General features: G+C 41.1%; 1 protein-coding gene across 7 annotated transcripts in view; it reads left to right on the top strand.

Moving 5' to 3' along the window:
• The window catches only part of SYT1 (synaptotagmin 1), a 490694-nt gene extending 468573 nt beyond the window's left edge, over positions 1-22121 (top strand). For all 7 annotated transcript variants that reach the window (XM_074941984.1, XM_074941986.1, XM_074941983.1 and 4 more), the window contains 2 exons: positions 16457-16590; positions 20287-22121. In XM_074941984.1, coding sequence (XP_074798085.1) covers positions 16457-16590; positions 20287-20493 — 341 coding nt within the window. In that variant the 3' untranslated portion in view covers positions 20494-22121. The remainder of the gene's footprint in view (positions 1-16456; positions 16591-20286) is intronic.
• Positions 22122-22369: the final 248 nt, after the last annotated feature.

The raw sequence follows: 22369 nt of genomic DNA, 5'->3' as shown, positions 1-22369 counted from the left end.
TACACACAAAGAATCAGCAAGATGTAGACAGAGCCTGGATGTGTCGACCTATACAGAGGTCTGAGTCGAAGATGACACCCAGGTTTCAGGTCTGAGTGACAGACAGGATGGTGATGTTATCCTCAGTGATTGAGAAAGGAGGGTGAGTAGGGGCTGATCTTCAGCGGAAAATATTAGGAGCTCTGTTTTAACATGTTGAGCTTGAGCTGACAGTTGGACATCCCCAGGGAAATACAAGAGAGACAGGCCAAGATTTTAGTTTGGACAGAATGAGACAGGTCTGGAGTACAGAGGTAAATCTGAGTTGTCAGTATAGAGATGGTAGCTGAATTTGTGTTTGTGGATGAGATTACCCAGAGACAAGGTGCAGAGGTAGAAGAGAAGGGGACCAAGGACAGAGCCCAGTGGAACCCCCCACAGAGAGCTGGAGAGAAGCAGAAGGAAGATTCTCCAAAGGACTTCTGTTGCTTCAAATTCCTGCATCAGGCTTCATCTGGCTGCATGTAGTGATTAAGAATTTCAGTCCCAGCACTTCTCAGTACTTGGTACCTAATGTTGCAGTACAACTGAAGTCAAATCTATAGACTTTAAGCATTTCCACTTGGGACTTCTCCCTTACACTGATGACACAATGAGGTAAATAGCCTGTAGGCTATCTGTTACTGGAGATGGTGCAAAAAGCATCCATAGATATGTCTTGAAGTATGATATCAAGTACTACAGCTCTGCTTTCATACACAAAGGGCTGGATCATTTAAAAAGCATGTTCTTTAGATGAGATTTTCTATGAAGTACAAGACAGATCTCCAGTGAAAGAATTACTACACCTGTGATTACAGGAAATCTCAGTAGAAATTGAATGGCCAGATTATCAAGTGGTGTGAACTGACATTTACTTCAATAGAGCTATGCCAATTAACACCAGCTCAGTTTTTTCACTGTAATATGGGCTGTGTATCTGACCCAAAAGGATTTATTAAAAATATTAGCGACGGTTTGAAACGAAGGATTGGTGTGTGACTCACGGGTATTTAACTCAGAGGCAAAACAAAGTGGAAGTAACAAGGTTTTCTTGTGTGTCCATAAGATCTGCTGGTTTCTAGCCAAGATTTAGTAGAAAGTGTGATAGAAGTGATGGGGCACTATTCTAAAGCCTAATAGTCATTTTTTATTACTACTGTTATTTATTTTGTTTCCTCAACCATTTTGCTTTACTCATTTAGCTGGAAGGCAAACACATTCCCTGTTGATTATCCCCACTCAGCCATAAGCTTTTGCTACACATTTTGATTCCTAATATGGTAGCAAGAGATTTTGTATGAGTTCCAAAGAGCTCCTCTCAGCTTGTGGAATGCAGCAAGAAAAGAATCCTGCAGAGACAAAGATCTGTGTACTTGCACTACTAAAGAACAGAAAATGGACTCTGCATACTCTAAAAGTTTGTGCTTTCATTACTCTTGAAATCACCGCTTTACACCAATGCTACACGTTGTTTTCTGTTATTTTCCTGAGCAGACTTTCTTGACCATTTCAGAAATCATATTTCCAATAATTTGCGGTTTTCTTTACCAAGTCTACTCTATCTAGATGAAGTTTGTATTATACTAGTGTATAGCCTGAAAGCATGCTGCTGTCACAGTACCAGTAGATTAGTTACAGCACAAGGAATGAAATGTTAGGGGAATTGAGGAAAATTAGAGATTTCATTTTAAAAAGTATTTTAAAACATTTTAAACTTTTCAGTGCTGTGAAATATCTGCTGTCCATTCACTGGATCGGGCTAAGATCAGTTGTTTATAATCAGCTTTTGTAATGTTCATTAACTGATATCCAGATAATTTTCTGGCCACTTCACCAAAATCCAAAAATTTTTGCTGTTTGAGCAATAACCTTGTGTGGGCCCTGTTCACTGAAGAAATTTAATCCTTTGGGACTTGGGAGTGGGGAGTTTATTTCACCCAAAATAATGAACAGTTTGTAGTAGTCTGGTTTTGGATAAATATTTCTTAAAACTATATCCTCTTTAAGCCTCTCTGTTGTTTTCCTGTTGCTATTAGCAACCTAGCTTCTGTAGAAGAGGTGTCATAAAGGCAAATGTAGTCTTTTCTGAATCTTACACTGATCACTTTTTTGTGTTTTGGGGGTTTTAATTTTTGGTAATAGACCATTTGGTCTTTCTTACCAGCATCCACAAATTTAAGATTCTTGCTGCCATTTGCCCTAGCTCTGGATAGACAGTAAATAATAAGAATTTAAACTATTACTGTATTGACAGGTGACAATCCCAATTCTCAGCATTCAGAGATAAAAGGCCTGATTTTCAAAGCTATTTAGGTACCTAAAGATACAGATAAATGCCTAGTGGGATTTTGAAAAGTGCCCAGGCACTTTACTCCCTTTGATTTCAACACAGGCACCTAAATAGAAAATTTGACCCAAATTAAATATTTCTCCACCATCATAATGTTTTCTGCCATTGTTTCTATCCTGTATCACTTACAATAAGCAGTGCCTTGACTTGGATAGATAACACCATCCATCCTGTCCCAGCTATCATATCATTTTATTGAGCTTCAATACAAACATTTATCACTTGTCATACCCTCCAAATAAGTGTAATAATCTCAAACAACTAGACTCCGTTTTTTAACTCTGAAATTTCAAAGGTCTTCTGAAATTCTGATTTATGGGTTGTTGTTTTTTTGACATAGCAGATGGTCCTTTGACTAGACTGTGTCCAGATCTTGTCTCAATAGAATGGTAAACAGAAATATGTTGAACTGCTCAAATTTAATCAAAGTAGTCAGTGAACCACAAGATCTGCCTGCTCAACCACTTTCATACCGAATTGAATATCTGCAGTCCGAATTCGTAGCTGAAAACTATCATGTATCTTCAGGTTTCTGATGGTTTGTGTCATGTTTAACTGCCTTTTAAGCCAAAGTGAGATGCAGTAAGTGGCAAAACTGCAACATGTCAATCAAATACCTACTTGTATCGGTGAATGGCGGGAAGAATTTGAAGCATCCTGAGATACATTGGGCCACAAGGTACTGACCACATTATCAGAAACACTTTCTCCCTTTTTCTAATGATGCAGTTTGCCAGGCCTTCTTTTCTGATAACAGGCTGCTAGTTTTCAAGAAGAATAACAAACAGCTCTTGAAGAGATGCACCTAAGCCCCAGATGTATCTTTGCAAGCACTTGTGTTCAAAGTCTACCTTCAGTACATTTCAGATTTGAGTGGAGAGCGGAAAGAAGTTCGTTTTATTGAGAAACAGCAAAATTGCTTTTCACCAGATTTGAAGACGTCAACTTGTTTCTTGTTCAACTAATTTCTTGCTACCAGTTAGCACAGTTGCAATCTAAAGTTCCACTCAGACATTTTTAGGAATTGGAGCCCTGATCATTAATATTATTTAGAAGCAGAAATCATGAAGTGGGGCAAAACAGTAAATCCTGGAAGCTTAATCTCTGAATAACATCTGTGAGTTGTCTTTCACGCTTCCATTAGTATAGGTTTCAGAGTAGCAGCCGTGTTAGTCTGTATTCGCAAAAAGAAAAGGAGTACTTGGGGCACCTTAGAGACTAACCAATTTATCTGAGCATAAGCATGTAGCTCACGAAAGCTTATGCTCAAATAAATTGGTTAGTTTCTAAGGTGCCACAAGTACTCCTTTTCTTTTTCCATTAGTATAGTAAGGGACAGATTGTGGCTATAAACAACTTAGCACAACAAAGGGTAACGTGACAAGGCACTGCGTCCCAGAGGGAGATACTGGGCAAGATCAAGTTGCTGGTGCAAACGGAGCCTAAACTACATCACAATCTACTAAAACTGAGGTAAGGGTGTTGCCCTGCACTAGAAAATGTGGTCAAGTTTAGTTGGGTTTCTCTAGCTTGTGGTAACTAGGCCCTACCTAAACTTGCCCACTTTTCCTAATCTGCACAGAGCCAATATCTCCAGGAGTGTCAAGGGAGTATGGGCCAAAACAGCCCTTTTCACACCTAGAAAGGGTGCAGTATGTGCTCCTCCCTGTGCCAGCCCCACTGCCAGTTTCCAGTGCCCCCCCCTTTAAGGAGGCAACAAGAAGCACACCGGCTGTATTTGTCACTAGCCCCCACACAGGGAAGCAAAGAGTGGGGAAAGTGTCCTCTGTCCCTAAGAATGCAGAAGTAGATGTCCATATCTTATTGCTTTAGGTTTCAAATGTAGGATTCTTGATATAAGCTTTGAGACTCTAAAGATTGCTCCTGCCTTTTGTTAGCCTTATGGAAACCAGTACAAAACTGTTCACCGTGTATTCAGAAAAGGCTGCTTAGGGAAGGGGTGTATATGTGTGTGTTGGGAGGGAGGGATCGGTTAAACAAATATTTTCTCCTGGTGTTGGTGACCTAGTTGTTTTGGTAGGCAAAAGCAACACAACAATCATTCAAATATACTGAAGATGTGGAATTTTTTTCCTTAAAGCTGTAATTGCTAGGAAAATGCAGACACTTAAAAAAACCCACATCACTGAGCTACGTGTATATATGAATTTCTCAGGTAGAAAAGGGAAGTTGTTTCAGATTGAGAAGAAGAAAAAAATGTGAGCTAGTAGGATCCTTTTTATATAAAACCATTGATGAGTAAACTGTGGTATGAAAGTCATGATACGCTCTTGAAAATAAATACCAGCTTTGATCAAGCGTAACTAGGACTGGTTTCTCGCTCAGCTGTGAAGTGTAGAGATCAGGATTCTTTGATGGTACTTGTAGTTGCAGAATCTATAAGAAGAAAACTCCAGGACTGTATTTTTTTATTCTTTCTGTACTGCAGCATTCCTACAGTATTAGATGTCATTGATTTGATATTTTTGACTTAATGATTTGAGTCATAAAACATGCCTCTTTCATGCTGTCGGATGTCAAAAGACGGCATGTTTTCCTAAGCTCAGCTAAGAAAAACATGGTCCATAAAGCCACAGCAGTGGGCTTTTAAACAAAATTCTATAGCTGTTGTGCAGTCTGTAGTTTTGCACATTTCTCTCTATAAAACGTACACATTAAAAGTATAAAGGTAAGGAAACCAATTATTCAGGCCTGAAAAATAATGTATGTAGCTATATAGATGTGAATTTAAATTAAATGAATTACATTTTAATCACTCGTACATTACTTTCCTATTTCTTCATCTCCCTGTTCTCTCTGCTTTTTCTCCAACACACTTATTTTTGATGAGGGGTACGTCATATCCAGTCATAACCATGTTTGCTGAATTTGGGGAAAGAGTAGCTTGTAGGTAGAGTCATAGCACAGTAGTCTGCAGAAGGGGAAGCCTTTTTCTCTGCTTCAGTCTTCTTTCCAAATACATTGCTTCCAGTTCTCTCAACACGGGAGGAGGAGAGAGATTATTCTTAAACATTGTATCATCCTTTTTTCCTGCACTGAAAAGCAGAACCATGTTGATGTGCTGTCAGGCCACAAAGCTGTAGTATGATGATGCCAGCATTAGAAGACTATCACATGAAATGTACATTTTTGCTACAGTAAATTGCTAATAAACTAATTGGACTTGTTGCTGTTGTTAATATACTTCCTTTTGATAAACATTGTCACTCAGATTCTCTTTTCTTATCCTGTGATAGTGAAAGTGTTGCCTGCCCTCAGGTCAGTTTGGGATTGGATCAGGTCTTGTTACTTCACAGCGACCTGGCTGTTTTTACCATGAGAGACATTGTTTTGGTCTCAATTACTAGTTTCTGAGAATGTAGACGGGAGTTAACTAGAGATAAAGAAAAAAATCTATCAAGTCATTTGGGGAGGCAATGCCCCTCCAATACAGGATTATTCCCTATAGCAATATATACTTTACAATGCTTTATCCCATCCATTTTTAATTGATTCAAGTGGTGGGACCTCAACCACTTTCCAGGAGAGACTATTCTAGTATAATACTTTATTTCCTGATATGTGTTCAATCTAAAACTTCCTTTAGTTCAGGGGTGGCCAGCCTGTGGCTCCGGAGCCACTTGAGACTCTTCAGAAGTCAATATGCGGCTCCTTGTATAGGCACCGACTCCGGGGCTGGAGCTACAGGCGCCAACTTTCCAGTGTGCCGGAAGGTGCTCACTGCTCAACCCCTGGCTCTGCCACAGGCCCTGCCCTCACTCCACCCCTTCCCGCCTCCTTCCCGGAGCCTGCCATGCCCTCGCGCCTCCCTCTCCCTCTCCAAGCCTCCTGCACGCCACGAAACAGCTGATCAGGGAGGGAAGGGGAGGCGCTGATCTGTGGGGCTGCCAGTGGGCAGGAGGCGCTGGGAGTGGGGGAAGGGGGGAGCTGATGGAGGGCTGCTGACTTATTACTGTGGCTCTTTGGCAATGTACATTGGTAAATTCTGGCTCTTTTCAGGCTCAGGTTGGCCACCCCTGCTTTAGTTAATTTCACCCCCATTTCTCCTAGTTATATGCCCCTTTTGACACTTTGAACAATTCCTCTCCTCAACCTTCATTGCCTTTCACATGGCATCATAACCCCACTTAGTCAGTGTTTGGCCAGGCTGCACGCATTTAGTTCTTCTATTCTTTCATCATGTCAGTCATTCCAGTCACAGTCACTTAATTATTTTTGTTATTTTTCTCTGAATTACTTTGTTAAATAGCTGCCCTGGTTCTGGAGAGCTCAGAACTGTACCAGTATTCCAGATGCTTCAGCAAGAAACCATTTCTGTGGTTCCTGCTGCCTCCGCTTATGCATCCCAAAACTAACTAATTTCATTTTAGGACTTTTCTGTGTTGCACATCTCACACATACACACACACATATCCACACATACACACGCACCATGCACACACCACACACACACTGTGCAATGGATTAATATTCCGCAAATATGTTAGAAACATTTTTCCCATTGGCTTCCTGATATTTCTAACCTTTCCAAACCCCTTTGTATTCTCTCTCTGTTCTGTTCATATTTGGTCTACCACCTAATTTAATAATATCTGTGAATGTAACTAATGTCCTGTTTAGCCCTTCTTCTTCCATAGCATTAATCATTATCATTAAAATGTTAACTAAAACCATGCCCAGCACCGATCCCGGCAGCACCCTATTGAACCTCTTGTTCCAGCTTGATAGATTGCCACTTCCCTCTGTATTGAGTCTTTCAGCTAGAAATCAGTCCCTGTGATACTGTTTATAGCCACACAATTTGAATTCATGTATTGAGAAAGATTCCATTAAAGATAATGTGTAGGTTTGAGTTGTACCCACTAGTTCATGCTCGCCATCATTTAGTGTCACGTCTACTGCAGCTAGATTATTATTACCTGCACTGCTTGTGGTTTTGCATAGTCTCAAAGTATAATACCATTCCTTTCTATTTTTGTTGTTGTTTGTTGTTGCCTAAAATTGAAGGACTGCTACCTCTTCTTACCCAAACTACAAGCACATGCTGGATATTTTTAAAGCCTGATCAACAAGCAGCACTGCCCCCTTTGAACTGAGTAAGCTGGTACCCCATCTGATGCAATGGAAACAGGTTTACTGCTTTGTAGTTTGGAATTTCATTTGTAATCAAAGTGCTTAATTCAATTGCTTTACTATTGCAGCAGGGCATTTAGTTTTGGCTCAGGATTAAAACATAAGGCATGTTTTGCTGCTGGGTTCAGCCCAAATTTACTGTGCTTTCTAAAACAATTTGTTTTGCATAGCTGAAGCTAGGTTGAAATGGCTGCCAGTATTCAAGTGAGACAGATCAATTGCCCATTCTTTGGCAGTAAACTTTACCTCCGGCTCATAAACACTAAGCTGTGCAGTTTTTAACTAAGTTTGGGGGTGGGGGTTGTTTTGGGGTGGTTATTTTTTTCATTTAATGCATCTTTCCCCATCTGGAGTTCTAACATTTTTTGTACAATTCTGGTTGGAGACCACTGTGGATGGAATTACAGCCTCAGCTTCTGTCTAAATAGTCCTCAGGCCACTCTGAACAATTCTGTTTCTACTGTCTGCTTTACATGGTTAGCAATCCCAGCCTGGAATTCTCTGATGAATAAATCATTGACTCTTTGTCAGTTTTCCTCCTTTGCCTCAATGTTCTCTGATTCTCTGGATTCAGCGTTTTAAGACCAACTTCATATTCATTTAATTGTACAACAGTGAAAGGTTGTTATTTTTGAATCATGTTTGACTTCTTTCCCCATTTTAACTTCCTTTGCTGCATAGAGACTATTGTTAGTACTTACAGGGCTGGATTCACAAAGAAACTTAAAGATGGTGCTGCTGAATAAATTGTAGGTGCCTAAAAAATCGCTGAAACTGACAAAGCTTGAGTTAGGCTTCTAGGCTCTCTATTCAATGAATGGGGAGATATACACCTTAGACTGGGATTCACAAAAAGTCACTAAGCTAGCCCACAGGAGATGCCAAGCTGAGGGATGTGTGCTCAGCTCTTTCTCTCCCCCTCCCTCCCCCCACTTCAGATCCAGGCCCAAGTCCAGGCTGCACAGAGGCGCCTTCCTCTGCTTGGGATTCTCAGCTGCAAACCCTCTCTTGAAGTTAGGTGCCTATGCTGTTCTTGCAAAGGAGAAGTAGGAGCAGCTCTCTCATCACTTTTAACCCAGTGGTTGTGGTACTCACCTGAGATGTGGGAAATTCCTGGTTCAAGTCCCCCCTCTGCCTAAAGGGAGAAGGTTTTTGGACAGGGATCTACCACCCCTCAGGTGAGTGCTCTGATATGAATAGGGCCCTAACAAATTCATGGACATGAAAAACACATCATGGACCATGAAATCTGATCTCCCCTGTGATATCTGTGTATTGTAGGGGAAGGGCAGGGCTGGGGCGCCCCAGCCGAGGGCTCCTACCCTCTGCCGCGCTCCAGCTGCTAATCCTGGCCAGGCTGGGGAGGGACAGAATTTCCTCTTCTCTTGCAGGGGCCACTCACGGGGCCAGGTCAAGCCCACCTCTGGGAACCTTCCCCAGCTGCAGGAAGCTCTGGAGCCCTGGAGCAAGCTCTGAAGGCAGCGCAGAAGTGAGGATGGCACACCTTCCCACGCTTTCGCTCACTGCCTCTCGCCCAAGGACTCTTTCGTTATTAATTCACAGTGGAACAACTTCAACAGCTTTCCTCTCCTCCTCTTCCACCCCATCAGCCATTTTGTGTGAACTCACCTATAGGGGCTTGCTTCAGTAGGCGAGGTCTGAGCATGCTTACCAGATCAGCCCCCATAGATGAGTTAGCCGGAGGGACACCTATCTGTCCCTTGTTTGTGCATTGCACTGAGGCTTATGCGTCTAGATACGGAGTAAGGAGCTGCAGTATACACGCACAGAGGCAGAAACATAGATGCCCGGCAAACTTCTACTTCAAAAATTAGGTACCAAGCAAATTTAAGCAACTTTAGAGGGATTAGCAGCAGCTGAGCAGGTGGTTTGTGAATCCCCATGGACCTGATTCTGGAATGTAGACACCTGAAGAGGCATTTAGGCATCTAAGTCTCTTTGTGAATGTAGCCTATAAATGTGAATTCCCTGTAGTATAAACAAGGCCTTGCTATTGAAAAAGTTTCACAACTCTGTGAGAAAGATGTTTAATTTTACTGGAAACACATTTATAAAATGCTTCCTCTCAAAATTCAACACTCTGTGGGCTCCTCCTTTAAGGGGCTTTTTTAAAGATATGTAAAGAAGTAGGAGTCTGTCAAGATACATAAAAATGTAGACCTCATGGGCAACAAATTCCAAGGCCTGGCCATGCTGCATCTGGTTCAGGCCTCAAAGGAGGGGCTGTAAGCAAGCACCGACCTGGTCTCTGACAAAAGGTAGAGCAGGCTTGAGGCTGCTCTATTTTACAACCCAGTTGCATATGATGCTCAAGGGCCATTCTGGCAGCCTTAGACTAACCTGATCAATGACTCTTTACCCCGGCCATGGCCACTATCCCATGGGGTGACATAAGGCCAGCTTTCAGGAAATCCCCCCTGTAGCAGAATCTCCAGCATGCTGATTAGGCTGGCTTTAAAGGCTGCACTGTATTGCTGGGGCCATGGGAAATCACCACAGAATCAGGGTGCTAAAATGGGAACGTTTGCAGCCCATTCTTTCCCACCCCTAGCTGAACCTAGAAGATACTGGGCACCTCTCAAGATCTGGCTCAAGTGATAACCCTCAAGTGAATTATGCTGTTATGGAAATTGTGATGATGTCCCAATCAAAGAACTCTTAACAGTGGCTGAGGAATAAACATTAAGCACCAAATAAACTCCAAGGACTCAACAATCCCATTTTCATGCAAATATTGTTGGCAAGAAAAAACAAACAAACTATATTTTATGCCAAGAGAATTGTTTCTAATTAGAAGGTTTTTCAGGGTTTTCCTTGAGAAGTCAGCTGCTCTTAAAAGATAACACTACATCTTGCTCATTTGTGGAGAAATGTAGAAGGCACAGCAGCATGAGTTAATGAATATAAATCATAACTTTTATGAAATCTAGAATGCAGCACAGAATTTGTACTGATTCTTAGCCGTTGTGCCATATATTGCTGCTTCCCCGGAGAGTTCAATCTTTCGCCCTCTGGCTTTCCTTCCAGGTCCAAGGCTTTCCTTTCGTCTAAAGCATATTGTTTTAGACAACCCATGCATGTGATCACTCAACACTCATTAGAGGTTAGTTCTGAGGCCTTAATTATCCCCTCCCACACACAAATACACAGAAGGAGAAAAGTTAAGGCAAATTATCCATGGCTTGAAAGCCACACGCATCATACTGACTCATCCCCTCTCACAAGGGAGGGAATTGTGTGCCCAAGGAGAGAGGTTTCAGAGTAGCAGCCGTATTAGTCTGTATTCGCAAAAAGAAAAGGAGTACTTGTGGCACCTTAGAGACTAACCAATTTATTTCAGCATAAGCTTTCGTGAGCTACAGCTCACTTCATCGGATGCTGGTTAGTCTCCAAGGAGAGAGGATGTCCCAAGATCCATGGGAAAATCCAGCCATGGTGAGGCAGCCACATGGAGGGCTTGCCCTGCTGTGCTTCTCTCTCAGGAGTTATGCTGCAATTCTAACCCTATGTTTCTGCCAAATTACCAGTTTTAATTGCCAAGTATTATCTGACTTATATTATTTTGACATGTGAAATTTTATGATTATGCAACTGCATTTATTACTAGATTAATCTGGCTTGGTTTTTCCTTTTTTAATAAGCATGCTGGCTCACTCAAGAGTTACGGAATTTGGGGGGTTGGGGGGTGTTTTTTTTTCTGATCTCCACTCAGGGCTGTGCAGATTTATTTATTTTTTAAACAATCATACACACTCCTAGGAAAGTAGTCACTCTTGTAATCAGTTTCCAGTGTTTTCACCTACAGCATTTTCCAAATTTGTCAACTTTCTATCTGCTAGCTTTTCATACTTTGATTAGATTACCACAGAACAGAGGCCTGACAAATGTTGATCAAAGATCAGCACTATTTTTATAAAAAGAAAAGGGCTTGTGGCACCTTAGAGACTAACAAATTTATTTGAGCATAAGCTTTCGTGAGCTACTGCTCACTTCATCGGATGCATTCAGTGGAAAATACAGTGGGGAGATTTGGAAATTCATGTGTTCTATAAATTCTGTTCTTTCTGAAGGAAAATAATACTGATTTTTCATTTAAGACTAATCACCTACAACTTGATTTTCATCTTAAAATCCGCAAACAAAGGCTCTCCAGCTCCATATTTTTTTTGTCAGAATATTTTTATTTCCATTTTGTTGCGCTCTACAGACTCTATCTTGACCTTGAATTTTAGATGTTGCCAACAGAGATGATTGACTGATACGTGCCATTTTCTGTGATACACATTATTTTTGCTTGAATGTCACATACATCACTGTTTTTTCTTATCTAACAAATTAAATACACCCAGGCCACAAAGTGGTGGTGATCTGGGTATTAGTTGGAATGAGTCTGGTATTTTAGCAGCACTGTCTCTAAAGTCAATAACAGTGTGTTTACCTCGTAGTTGAGACTACTTCAACTTCCATTTCAGAGGAAGCACAGATCTTTTAGTTTCCTTTAAATAACATCCTGATATTTTGAAGGTAAACTGCAACAAAGCAGAGGATGTCAGGTTGGCACCCCAATGCTTTAAAAGCTGCCTTGTTAGCCTCCCTTGAGATATTTTTGTAAAACCCACCATGCACAATTTGAGTGAAGATTTTTTACAGCTTTTTTGCATGTGTGAATAGAATGTTAATGAGAGAGCAACTAGTATTTAATCCCACAGTCCTTTTAATAGGAAGTTAGCAGGGGAGCATGGCCAGTCCTGTCCCGCAGGGAGCCCTATCAGAGGAGTACCTGTGGAGTTCCACACATACAGTCCTTCCTCTTTCACATGGACCAGGGGAGATCCACAACAGAGGACTGCCTCATTGTGGAGGTAATCTGGGCCCCTGTCTCAGTTTGATTCAAAGTAGTTCACGCTGCCTTGTGAGTTGTGGGTACATTCATGCTGTACAACTTTTGGTTCTTGTCCATTGTGCTCAGGTCTGTCACCCATACTCATGTTGAGATCACCTTACTCAGACTATTCACGTATAAGGTATACTCAACATGAGGAATGCTGGCAGAATTGAGCCTTTGGTAAAACTAGAAAGTGTAGATGTCTTCACTAAACTTTATCATTGAAAATCACTTGCAATATTTTTCTGTGACTTTTCAGATGAAGAACAGTCTATCATCATTATTTTTACTCTGTTATGCTGTGTTCTTGCAATGGTTTGCTTTAGGCAGTTCACCTTCTGTTAGTTTGTGGAAGAGAGATTCTTTTTTAGAATGGATATCTTTATTTTATTTTTTTAATTGAAAAACCCTTTCCTTTAAATCCTTACATATTCTTTGTCATGCTTTGCTCTAGAGGGATGATCCCACAATCTAAAGGAAATATTTTTAATTATAAATGTGCGATACAATCTTTCTTTGCTAGTAGTTGTAAAATTTGTTGAATTATGTAATGATGTAAGGCTTTTTTTTTTCTTTTTTTCCCTAGAATAAGCAGGGGAAACAACAAAGTAATAACCTTCAGTGGGTATTAGCCAGGATGGGCAGGGATGGTGTTCCTAGCCTCTGTTTTCCAGAAGCTGGGATTGGGTGACAGGGCATGGATCACTTGATGATTACCTGTTCTGTTCATTCCCTCTGGGGCACCTGGCACCAACCACAGTCGGAAGACAGGATACTGGGCTAGATGGACCTTTGGTCTGACCCAGTATAGCCTTTCTTATGTTCTTAAGTATGCCTTACTGGTTGAAATTTTATTATTAATTTAAGTTCTAACACCATGCTTCTCTGTAGCAGTTTGTGGCCTTCTAAGGTGAATGGCTACTTCAGGTTACATGCAGTGTTGTTGTAATCGTGTTGGTCCCAAGGTATTAGAGAGACAAGTTGGGTGACGTTATATCTTTCATTGGGCCAATTTCTGGTGGTAAGAGAGACAAGCTTTCAAGCTACACAGAGCTCTACTTCAGGTCTAGGAAAGGTACTCGGGGCATGTCTACACTTACTTAAAACACTGCATCAGCACAGCTGCGCCACTGTAGCTCTTTAATGAAGATGCCCTATGCTGACTGGAGAGAGCTTTCCCATCGACATCGTTAATCCACCTCCCTGAGAGGTGGTAGCTATGTTGGCAGGAGAAGCTCTCCCGCCAGCATAGGCCTGGTCTACACAGGGGGTTAGGTTGGTATAACTACATCGCTCAGGAGTGTGGATTTTTCACACCCTGGAGCAGTGTACTTATACCGATATAGGTCTGTCGTGTAGACCAGACCTCAGAGTGTCACAACTAAATACAAGGTGGAACAGATTGTTTAGCATAAATAGTTAGCACGTATTCTAAGAGACCAGCGAAGGTGAAGTGGTTAACATTCCTGTAGCCCAAGGACAAAAAAAGGCATTAGTGGGTTACAGTTTGTTGTAATAAACCGTAACAATGTGTAACTCACTAAACCTCCCTTTGTCCTATGACTACAGAGGTATTAATGGGCCACTTCACCTTTTAGGTGGCTTGCTGCCTAGTGGAATCCATAGCCCCAAGTTAGTCACCTAGGTTCCCTGTACCCTGTCTGGGGAGAGTTAGGAGCATAAGAATGAGATTCACAGAGGCCAGCAAGCTGAGCAGAAAGCTGCTAATGCTAGGGAATGCTGAGGAGAGGTGTGTGGCCTAAGCCCAGCCCTCTGAGTGATTTAGGTCCCTAAATCTAGGCTGGAGGGAAGATCCTGCCTCCTCCCAGATTCACAGCCATTAACCCTCTCCTGGAGTTAGGCACTTAAGAAGGTTTTTGAAAGACACAACATTGGTGCTGCTGCTGTGGTGGTGGCAGCTGCTGCTTTGGATCTCCCTCCTGCCCCCTTATAATCTTTATCCTAGTGGTTACAGCACTCACCCAGGCGGAGGGAGACCCGTGTTCAAATCACTCCTCTTCCTGATGTGAAAAAGAAATTTGAACTTGGCTCTCCCACCTGTCATGAGAGTGCCCCAAGCACTGGGATATTCTGGGGATAGGTCTCTCTCAATCTTTCTTTTTCAAACCAAGCCACTACATGCAAATAATTAAGTATGTATTGGGCCAGAGAGAGAGAGTGAGAAAAATGACTCTATAGGCCAGCAGTTAGTGGCATTTAGGCTCCTAAGTCTCTATGAAACTAGTCCTTTGCTTCTGTGATTTTCTTCACACACCCTAAACTTCTTTACCACTGTTTTCCAACAAGTACGGATGCTGAAATGGTCTTTTATATCAAACCAGCTTTACACTTTACACTTAGCAAAACCGACAATCTAGACCACTTCTTTCAGAGAGCAGAGAACCATCTGCTTTACACCATCAAATCCCTAAAAACGCAGGTGCTAAACCCAGTGTTGAGGCTGCAGGGGCAATAACTCTTCTACTGAGAAACAGCCAGGAGAGTTTTAAAGCTTTTCACACAATACTTCCTTATTGTAGGAGGATGCAATTATTCCCAGATTCTTCAGGCACCAATTCCATTGGACCGTCCTGAAAGATTGTGTACTCATAGTAAAGATAAGGAAATTTAATAACAAAGTGTTCACTGGTTTCCCTCCCTCTCCCTGCTTTCATAGAAGGGAGCGATGCTCTCTTTGATAGAAATAATTTAATAAGAACCTTCATGCAAGATATGCCAAGAGCGACTTCCAACTGGCAGGCATTTGGCACAGATCCTGTTGCTTTGCCCTAGGGGAGGCTTCCTTGTGGCTTACATTGCAGAATTGCTATCTAAAGCCACAAAGGTTGTTAGTCAAGTCATGGCTGCAGTAACGTACAGGACATTACAGTGAGCCTGATTCTCTCTACCACTCAGTGCTTTAATTGTGCATGGGTGTAAAACATGTGACTTAGTGAAGTTACTCCTGATTTACACTGGCACGAGAGGAGAACTGGGTCCAGTAAGTCCATTCTCTGAATGAGGAAAAGGATCTACTAAGTGCTCAGTTGCACATGTGCTAAGCAGGCACAATTCCCTTTGACGTTCTAGGCACCAAGATATCCTTTCAAAGCAGTCACTTCCCTGGGAGTTGAGCTTGTGCAAGGAATCTGTGATTAGGTGATAAATCTGTTCGTACAGTACTCATACAAACTCATGAACAATGAGAATTCAGCAGAGAGTAACAACACTTAGTTATATATGTCTGTGTCTGTAAAGAGGGCAGTAGTCCCCTACCACTATGTAATCTAGCTGCTTCCACAGACAATCAAACCCAGTGCACATGGGAGTTCAGGGGAGCAAGAAGACCAGCACTTGCGGGGAGATTGGGATAGAACTACTATGCAGAGTTAGAGTGGCTGGGACTGTCTTCCCAGATCATTCTTCTCTGTGTTCTTGTAGTGCTAGATGCCAGTTGCAGTGAAAGGGGTCCTATTGTGCTAGACCCTGGACAAACATGTAACAGTCCTTGGACTAAAGAGATTATGCTGCTGTGAGAGAGAGGAGTAATATACCACAGAGCAGAGTGAGGTTGGGATTTACCTCCTCCTTGGACTTTTGCATAAGTGAATGTAACAAGAACTGGTATGTACCTTATTTAGTACAGTTTGTATTCAAATGCCAGATATAGCACTTGATCAGATTTCATCTGATGTAAATACAGACTTTGTTAAAATGACCATTGTTTGCTATGAACATGTTTAATTTTTCACCTAATAGTCATTTCAGGGATTACTCTCTATACGGGGTAGTCAATTATTTTTTGTCAAGGTCCAAATTTCTTGGTCAAGGAATAATCAAGGTCCAGACTCCAGAGAAAATAAATAAATAAATAATAATGATAAGTAAATAAAAAGATTTCAGGGTCCATTCAAAAGCATCTGGCAGTCTGGATTTGGCCCGCAGTCCACCTGTTGACTACCCCTGCAATACACATGAACTTGATTATCATTTCTTAACTACGCTTTTTCATTGTAATTATTCAGATCCCTATGTGAAAATCCATCTGATGCAGAATGGTAAGAGACTGAAGAAGAAAAAGACAACAATTAAAAAGAACACTCTGAACCCCTACTACAATGAATCGTTCAGCTTTGAGGTACCCTTCGAGCAAATCCAGGTAATGTCAAACCCTGCTTTCCCCTTCCTCTGAATTCCATTTCTCAGCCCTCATAAATATTTACCAGGGACCTTGTTAATTCTGAAGTGTGCATGCCTTCATTAGCACCTATGTGCCAGCCCCGCTCTACGTTAGATGAGTGTGACTGCTTCAAGAGGGAAATGATAACATGCACGGAACTTATGAAGTGTTGATTCATCACTGAAAAATGGGTAACTGGCATTTTATGGTCAGAAGCAATAGATACCCAAAAGAAAAACCAAACAGGAAGATAGTGATAAGAGAAGAAATACACTGACAAAAATTCTAGAGATAGGAGTTAAATGAGTTTCGGCCATTTTCCCCATATCATATTCATTATTTAATTAGCCTCATTTATAGAAAAAAGTATTTAAACATTATTTAAATGAATACTGTAAATGTTTCTGTGACCTTTGGTACTTCACGTATAACATTCATTTTGATAAACTTCCACTAACATGTCAGGTAATGGAATAATGGTTATACCAGGTCCATGATCATTAAGAGCAAAGAGAAGAGAGGGATCATAGAGGCAAAGCAGAGTTGTCAAAACTAGTGGAAACAGCTCATTAGCAGCAGCAATGTGGAACGTAAAACAGGATAAGAATAACATCTTTCAACAACCTCATCATAAGTTCAGATTTGTGTATTTGTGAACAGTCTGCCAGTATGCATGCGCACAGAACTGTGCAAAAGAGGTGATCCTGGAGCACTGAGTTTTAAAAACAAGACTTTAGTGAACTGCTATCTTAAAAGGTGCTGAGTTGACCCCACTGGAGAGTGAAATCCTACACAGGACAAGCACAAAATAGCTGAACACTGGCAGAGCAGAATGGGGTAGCTGCCTATTAACCTCTGAGTGTGAAAGAATAGTTCAGTCTCCATGCCCTTTCAACCTCTGGTCACTCTGCTGAGGTTGCTAATACAGGTGCTTATTGCTGTTAGTGGTCTTTTATAGCAATATCCACAGACATTTGCACTGAAACCTACATTTCAAATAGGCCACCAATCAGCGACCAGATGGCAATGATTTTCAGTCACTAATTAAGCCGTGCAGATTTGAACCAGTGACCAAACTCATTTCATGATCAGTCCTCTGAGCCCTCCATTCCCACCCCCTCAAGGCCACACCACTGTTTGTACTGTATCCATCCTTGGCGGGTATGACAATAAAAAAAAACATTCTGCTAGTCATTAGGCTAATGGTTCCCAGTAACATCAGGCATTTTATTTTTTACCATAATAAGAATTTTAAACAGTCTTACACTAAGATAAAGCCAATACACTCTAGGGCAATGATCGTACCCTGCATCTAATACATAAATGTCCCTTTGGGGCTATCATTGACAATAAAAGCAAATACACTGCAAGCAACATTATGTTGTAAGACATCATTCTGGCTTCTAGAAATAGAAGCATGACAGATATTGCATTTTATCATGAATGGTCTTGAGGAAGAGAGTCTGAGTTTGATGTGCACTTTTGTCATAAATGATTATGTAAATACGTACATGCCTGGAGCTGTCATATCCTCCTCTGGCTCATTGATTTGTGCACTCTCTCATGGGAAGGGGCTACAAAGAGTCATTATGACTCAGCCCTTGTAGCCTTTACTCACAGGATTAATCCCATTAATAGTAGTGGAACTACTACTGCAAGTAAGGACTGCAGGATCCAGCCTTTTTAGAATAAAAGGGTGACTGACCCCTTGGCACCAAAAATATTTTTCTGTGTAAATTACATTTTCCCGCAATTCATAAAACCTACCTGGAGAAACAAATCCCAGTCTGTCATGAATCCAGGAGCTGTGTACATTTATAATAGCATGAAGCAGAGTCAGGAAAACTGTCATAGATTCATCCTTTAAAAAGAAAGTCTCGAAGGAAAAGTGTGTACAGTTAAGTCAAATCAGCCTGAGGCTGTTTCATCTCAGATGCTATTGAGGAAAACCCAGTTTCACTAGGGGAATAAGTTATGTTTGTGCTATTCAGACATATAGTAAGGACCAAATGAGCACACACGCACTTACTAATGCACAACACAGACACCTGAGATTCACTTAGACTGGGCCATATGGCAGGCAATACATAAGACGGTATAATATCCAATCTCCTTCCAACCTCCTCAGCATGTAGATTACATTAGCCTGACTTGCCTTAGACTCTCATGCGCCTAAATGTAATTTACACCCTTATGTAACAACTCTGAATTTGGTCTCCCAAGTCTACATTGCTGTAACTAACATGCTGGAGGGCTAGAAAAGAGGCCTGGATCACGAAATGCAACGAACAAATAGGCGAGTCTAAGAAGTTGTAAATTACACTTCTGAATCTGATCTTCTGAGTTTGTGGGTGTAACTTACACAGTGGGAAGGATATAAGTTACACCAGTGTCAATACCTCTTTAGACTCACAGCTCAAGTTAGCCCTACAAGCCTATGCCAGTCTAATCATCTTTCCACAAAAACCACAAGTTCCGCTTTTTTTTTTTTTTTGTAAATATTGCTTCAGAGCCTATTTGAATAAGAAATTAGATTAGAGGAAAGCTGTGGGAGGGGCTTTGGCTCAGGAACCAGCTACAGTAGCTTTCTTGGAACATGCTGTTTGTTGTCCTGCTTTGGTGACCTGGCTTCTATTCCCGGCTCAGCCACTGACCAACCTTGGAGAAACTGAGGCACAGAGAGGAGGAAATGACTTGCCCATCTGTAAAATAAGGATAATGATGCTTACTTCCTTTGTAATGCACTTTAAAGTTTACTGATGAAGTGTACTATGTAAGAGTTAGGTAGCATTATTATTGACTTCCAAGGCGGGTGCGAAAGCCCATTCCGTAGGTAGATAAAGTGCACAGTAGTCACTTCACATGCTCTGTTGCTGCCGGCAAAAAACAATAGCACTCTGACTCCTAATTCTGGAGTAATTCTGTTTGTTGGGATTTCACATCAGAAGCCCAAATAAAAAGAAGAGAATAAACAGCTGTGTTTTGTCTCTGTGCGTGGGTTCCTTCTCTGGAGGGTTGTACTTTTGCAGTCCTGTTTCCTGTCGGAGCTAATTAAGATAAGAAAAAATTTGCATGTGGTTTTGAAGCTCTATCTCATAGTGGGCCAAAAAAAAAAAATAAATAACAAAAGGTATGCCCATACCTGGCTATCGTATTTTACTTCACACACACCTCACATGGGTCCTTTCAGCCAACCACTGCTTTCTTTTAGAATCTTTCTAAAGTCCATATCTTCAAACACGTAGAAACAGGAGCTACATCATCTTATGTTGATTTAAATTAGTGTAGACCCAGATGGGAGGGTGCAGCCCTCTTGGTGTGGCAGGGTGGAAGACCCACCCTACACACTGGCTGTGTGTCCAAGATCTGGGGAGCACAAGGAACATCTGGTGCATGCCACCTCTTGAGCTGCACTGTGCATTCCTTCGCCATAACAAAGGATCTCTTCCGTATAATGAGCATACCAATCAATTGACATGGCTGTTTTGATCTTGATTTCATTCATAGGAGTTTGTAACCTGTTATTTCAGACTTTGAATTCTCATATCATTTGAAATCTGCCACTACTTATTGTGCTATCCACCCTCCCCCTTCTCACCCACAAACTCTGGATTCCAGTTCTGTACTCTATTTGCCTGCAGGTCTTGCTCATTGCTCTTTGTTATCTCCTTTTAGAAAGTGCAAGTTGTTGTGACTGTTTTGGACTATGACAAGATTGGCAAGAATGATGCTATCGGGAAAGTCTTTGTGGGCTACAACAGCACTGGTGCAGAGCTACGACACTGGTCAGACATGCTGGCCAACCCAAGGCGACCCATTGCACAGTGGCACACCTTACAGGTTGAGGAAGAGGTAGACGCCATGCTTGCAGTCAAGAAGTAAACAAAAAACAAAAGATGAAAAAGAAGCCTTTCTGCATTTGCCCACATAGTGCTCTTTAGCCAGTATCTGTAAATACCTCAGTAATATGGGTCCTTTCATTTCCAGCCATGTGTCCTAACACAGATGAGTGGTACTTAAAATCCTGTTTTGATTTGCACAACTTTTAATGTAGAGAGCCCTCTAAAGGCCTTTCATTTCACCACTGCCCCCCAGATCTACTCTTCTTTTAAGCAATATGATGTGTAGATAGAGCATGACAGAAATTATTTATTGTATCACACAGGTGTATATACCAGTATGCTGAGAATTTATTTCTAGTTTGTGTATTTGTATGTTGTAAACGTTTCCTAATCTGTGTATATCTAGATGTTTTTAATAAGATGTTCTATTTTAAATTATGTAAATTGACTGAGATATAGGAGAGCTGATAATATATTATAGGGTAACTATTGTACCGTCTGCATTCCAGCAAAAATTCCAACTTGTAAGGCACTAGTGGTGTTACACTGACATATTAAAGGACAACTTAAATCTGAGCTTTCAAGTGAACCATTTAAAATAACAAGATATGCCTACGCAGTACACCTTGGAGGGCTGAATCCAATTTTGTAGACTTCTTTTTCACAGGCAACTTAGCATGATCTGAGCAGCTCCATGGCTGACCTCAAGGAAGCGTAGCCAATAGATCATTTTTTCTGTATATATTTAAAAAAAACTGAAATCATGGCTTTACACTGACAATTGAGGAAGCAGTTCCATGGGAGATAATTTCACATAACGACAACATGGGGGAGACTGGGGGCGGGGGCTGGGGTGAGGGGAATTTCAGCAGTAATGAATGCTGCATCGAACCACGAAAAGAAAAGGTAGCTCTCCATTATCACCTTTATACAAAATTAACATACTGTGAATTCCAGTTGTGATTTCACGTACTAGGATTCTAATGAGTTTGCACATTAGACTTTGTAACAAAATATTTTATTATACTAACAGATTAGAAGGGAATGCAGAATATTTTTAAGCACAGCCGTGTATGTTTATTATACAAGTTTCATGGTGAACAGACAGTATTGTAATCCCATCAAAAGAAGACAAAAATTAGCCATAGTTCTGAATGCACTTCAAAGTAAGCCAAAAGAGAACAGCTAGTGACCTTTTTTATATACTGTTTATACTTAAGTTTTAATTTGTCCTTTAAAAACAAGTGAAACAAAACAAACAAGTTCAAGAAAACTGAAGCAACCTCTTATGTATACTAGATGCTCGTTTCAGGAGGAGTTTTTAAATGTTTTCAATGTGATTATGTAGTAAATGGCACTATTATAAAGCTATTAGTCATTCCATAAGAGTCTTGAAAGACTGCTCTGTGTACCACTGTGACTGCCGTGTGTGCTTAGAAATGTAGTTTTCTCAGTGGATAGCAATCAGTTTATTCCGTAGTGATCTTGTAATAATACTGCCATTCCCTTCTACTGCACTGCCGAAGGAGTGCATAGCACAAGCAGTTCTAGTTACTATGGACCAATTTAGAACTGACGCGCTATGCGTAGGACAAGGATGTTATATAGATTGGGATGACCACACAGCATTTTGTCCAGCACTGTGCAATATTCCACATTCCCCCCCCCCCCCCCGGCCCCATTTGTAGACAGTTTCATCTCATGGCTAGACAGCATATGATCTCAGATTATAGCATTTCATCCTGTCATTTTGGGCATTACATTTTATCTCACATCTCATCCTTTGAGACTCTTTATTTTAAGGACTGTGAATATATTTATAATGCTTTGAAGACTTAGTTCTTTTCAGTACCACTAAACACCAAAAAATGGGGCACAAATACACCTTTTGGAGGTGTGATTTAAAAAATAAATAA

The sequence above is a fragment of the Natator depressus genome, chromosome 1 (assembly GCF_965152275.1).
Source record: "Natator depressus isolate rNatDep1 chromosome 1, rNatDep2.hap1, whole genome shotgun sequence".
Lineage (NCBI taxonomy): Eukaryota > Metazoa > Chordata > Testudines > Cheloniidae > Natator > Natator depressus.
The sequence above is the reverse complement of the archived record's forward strand: the minus strand, read 5'-3'. Positions and strand labels throughout refer to the sequence as shown.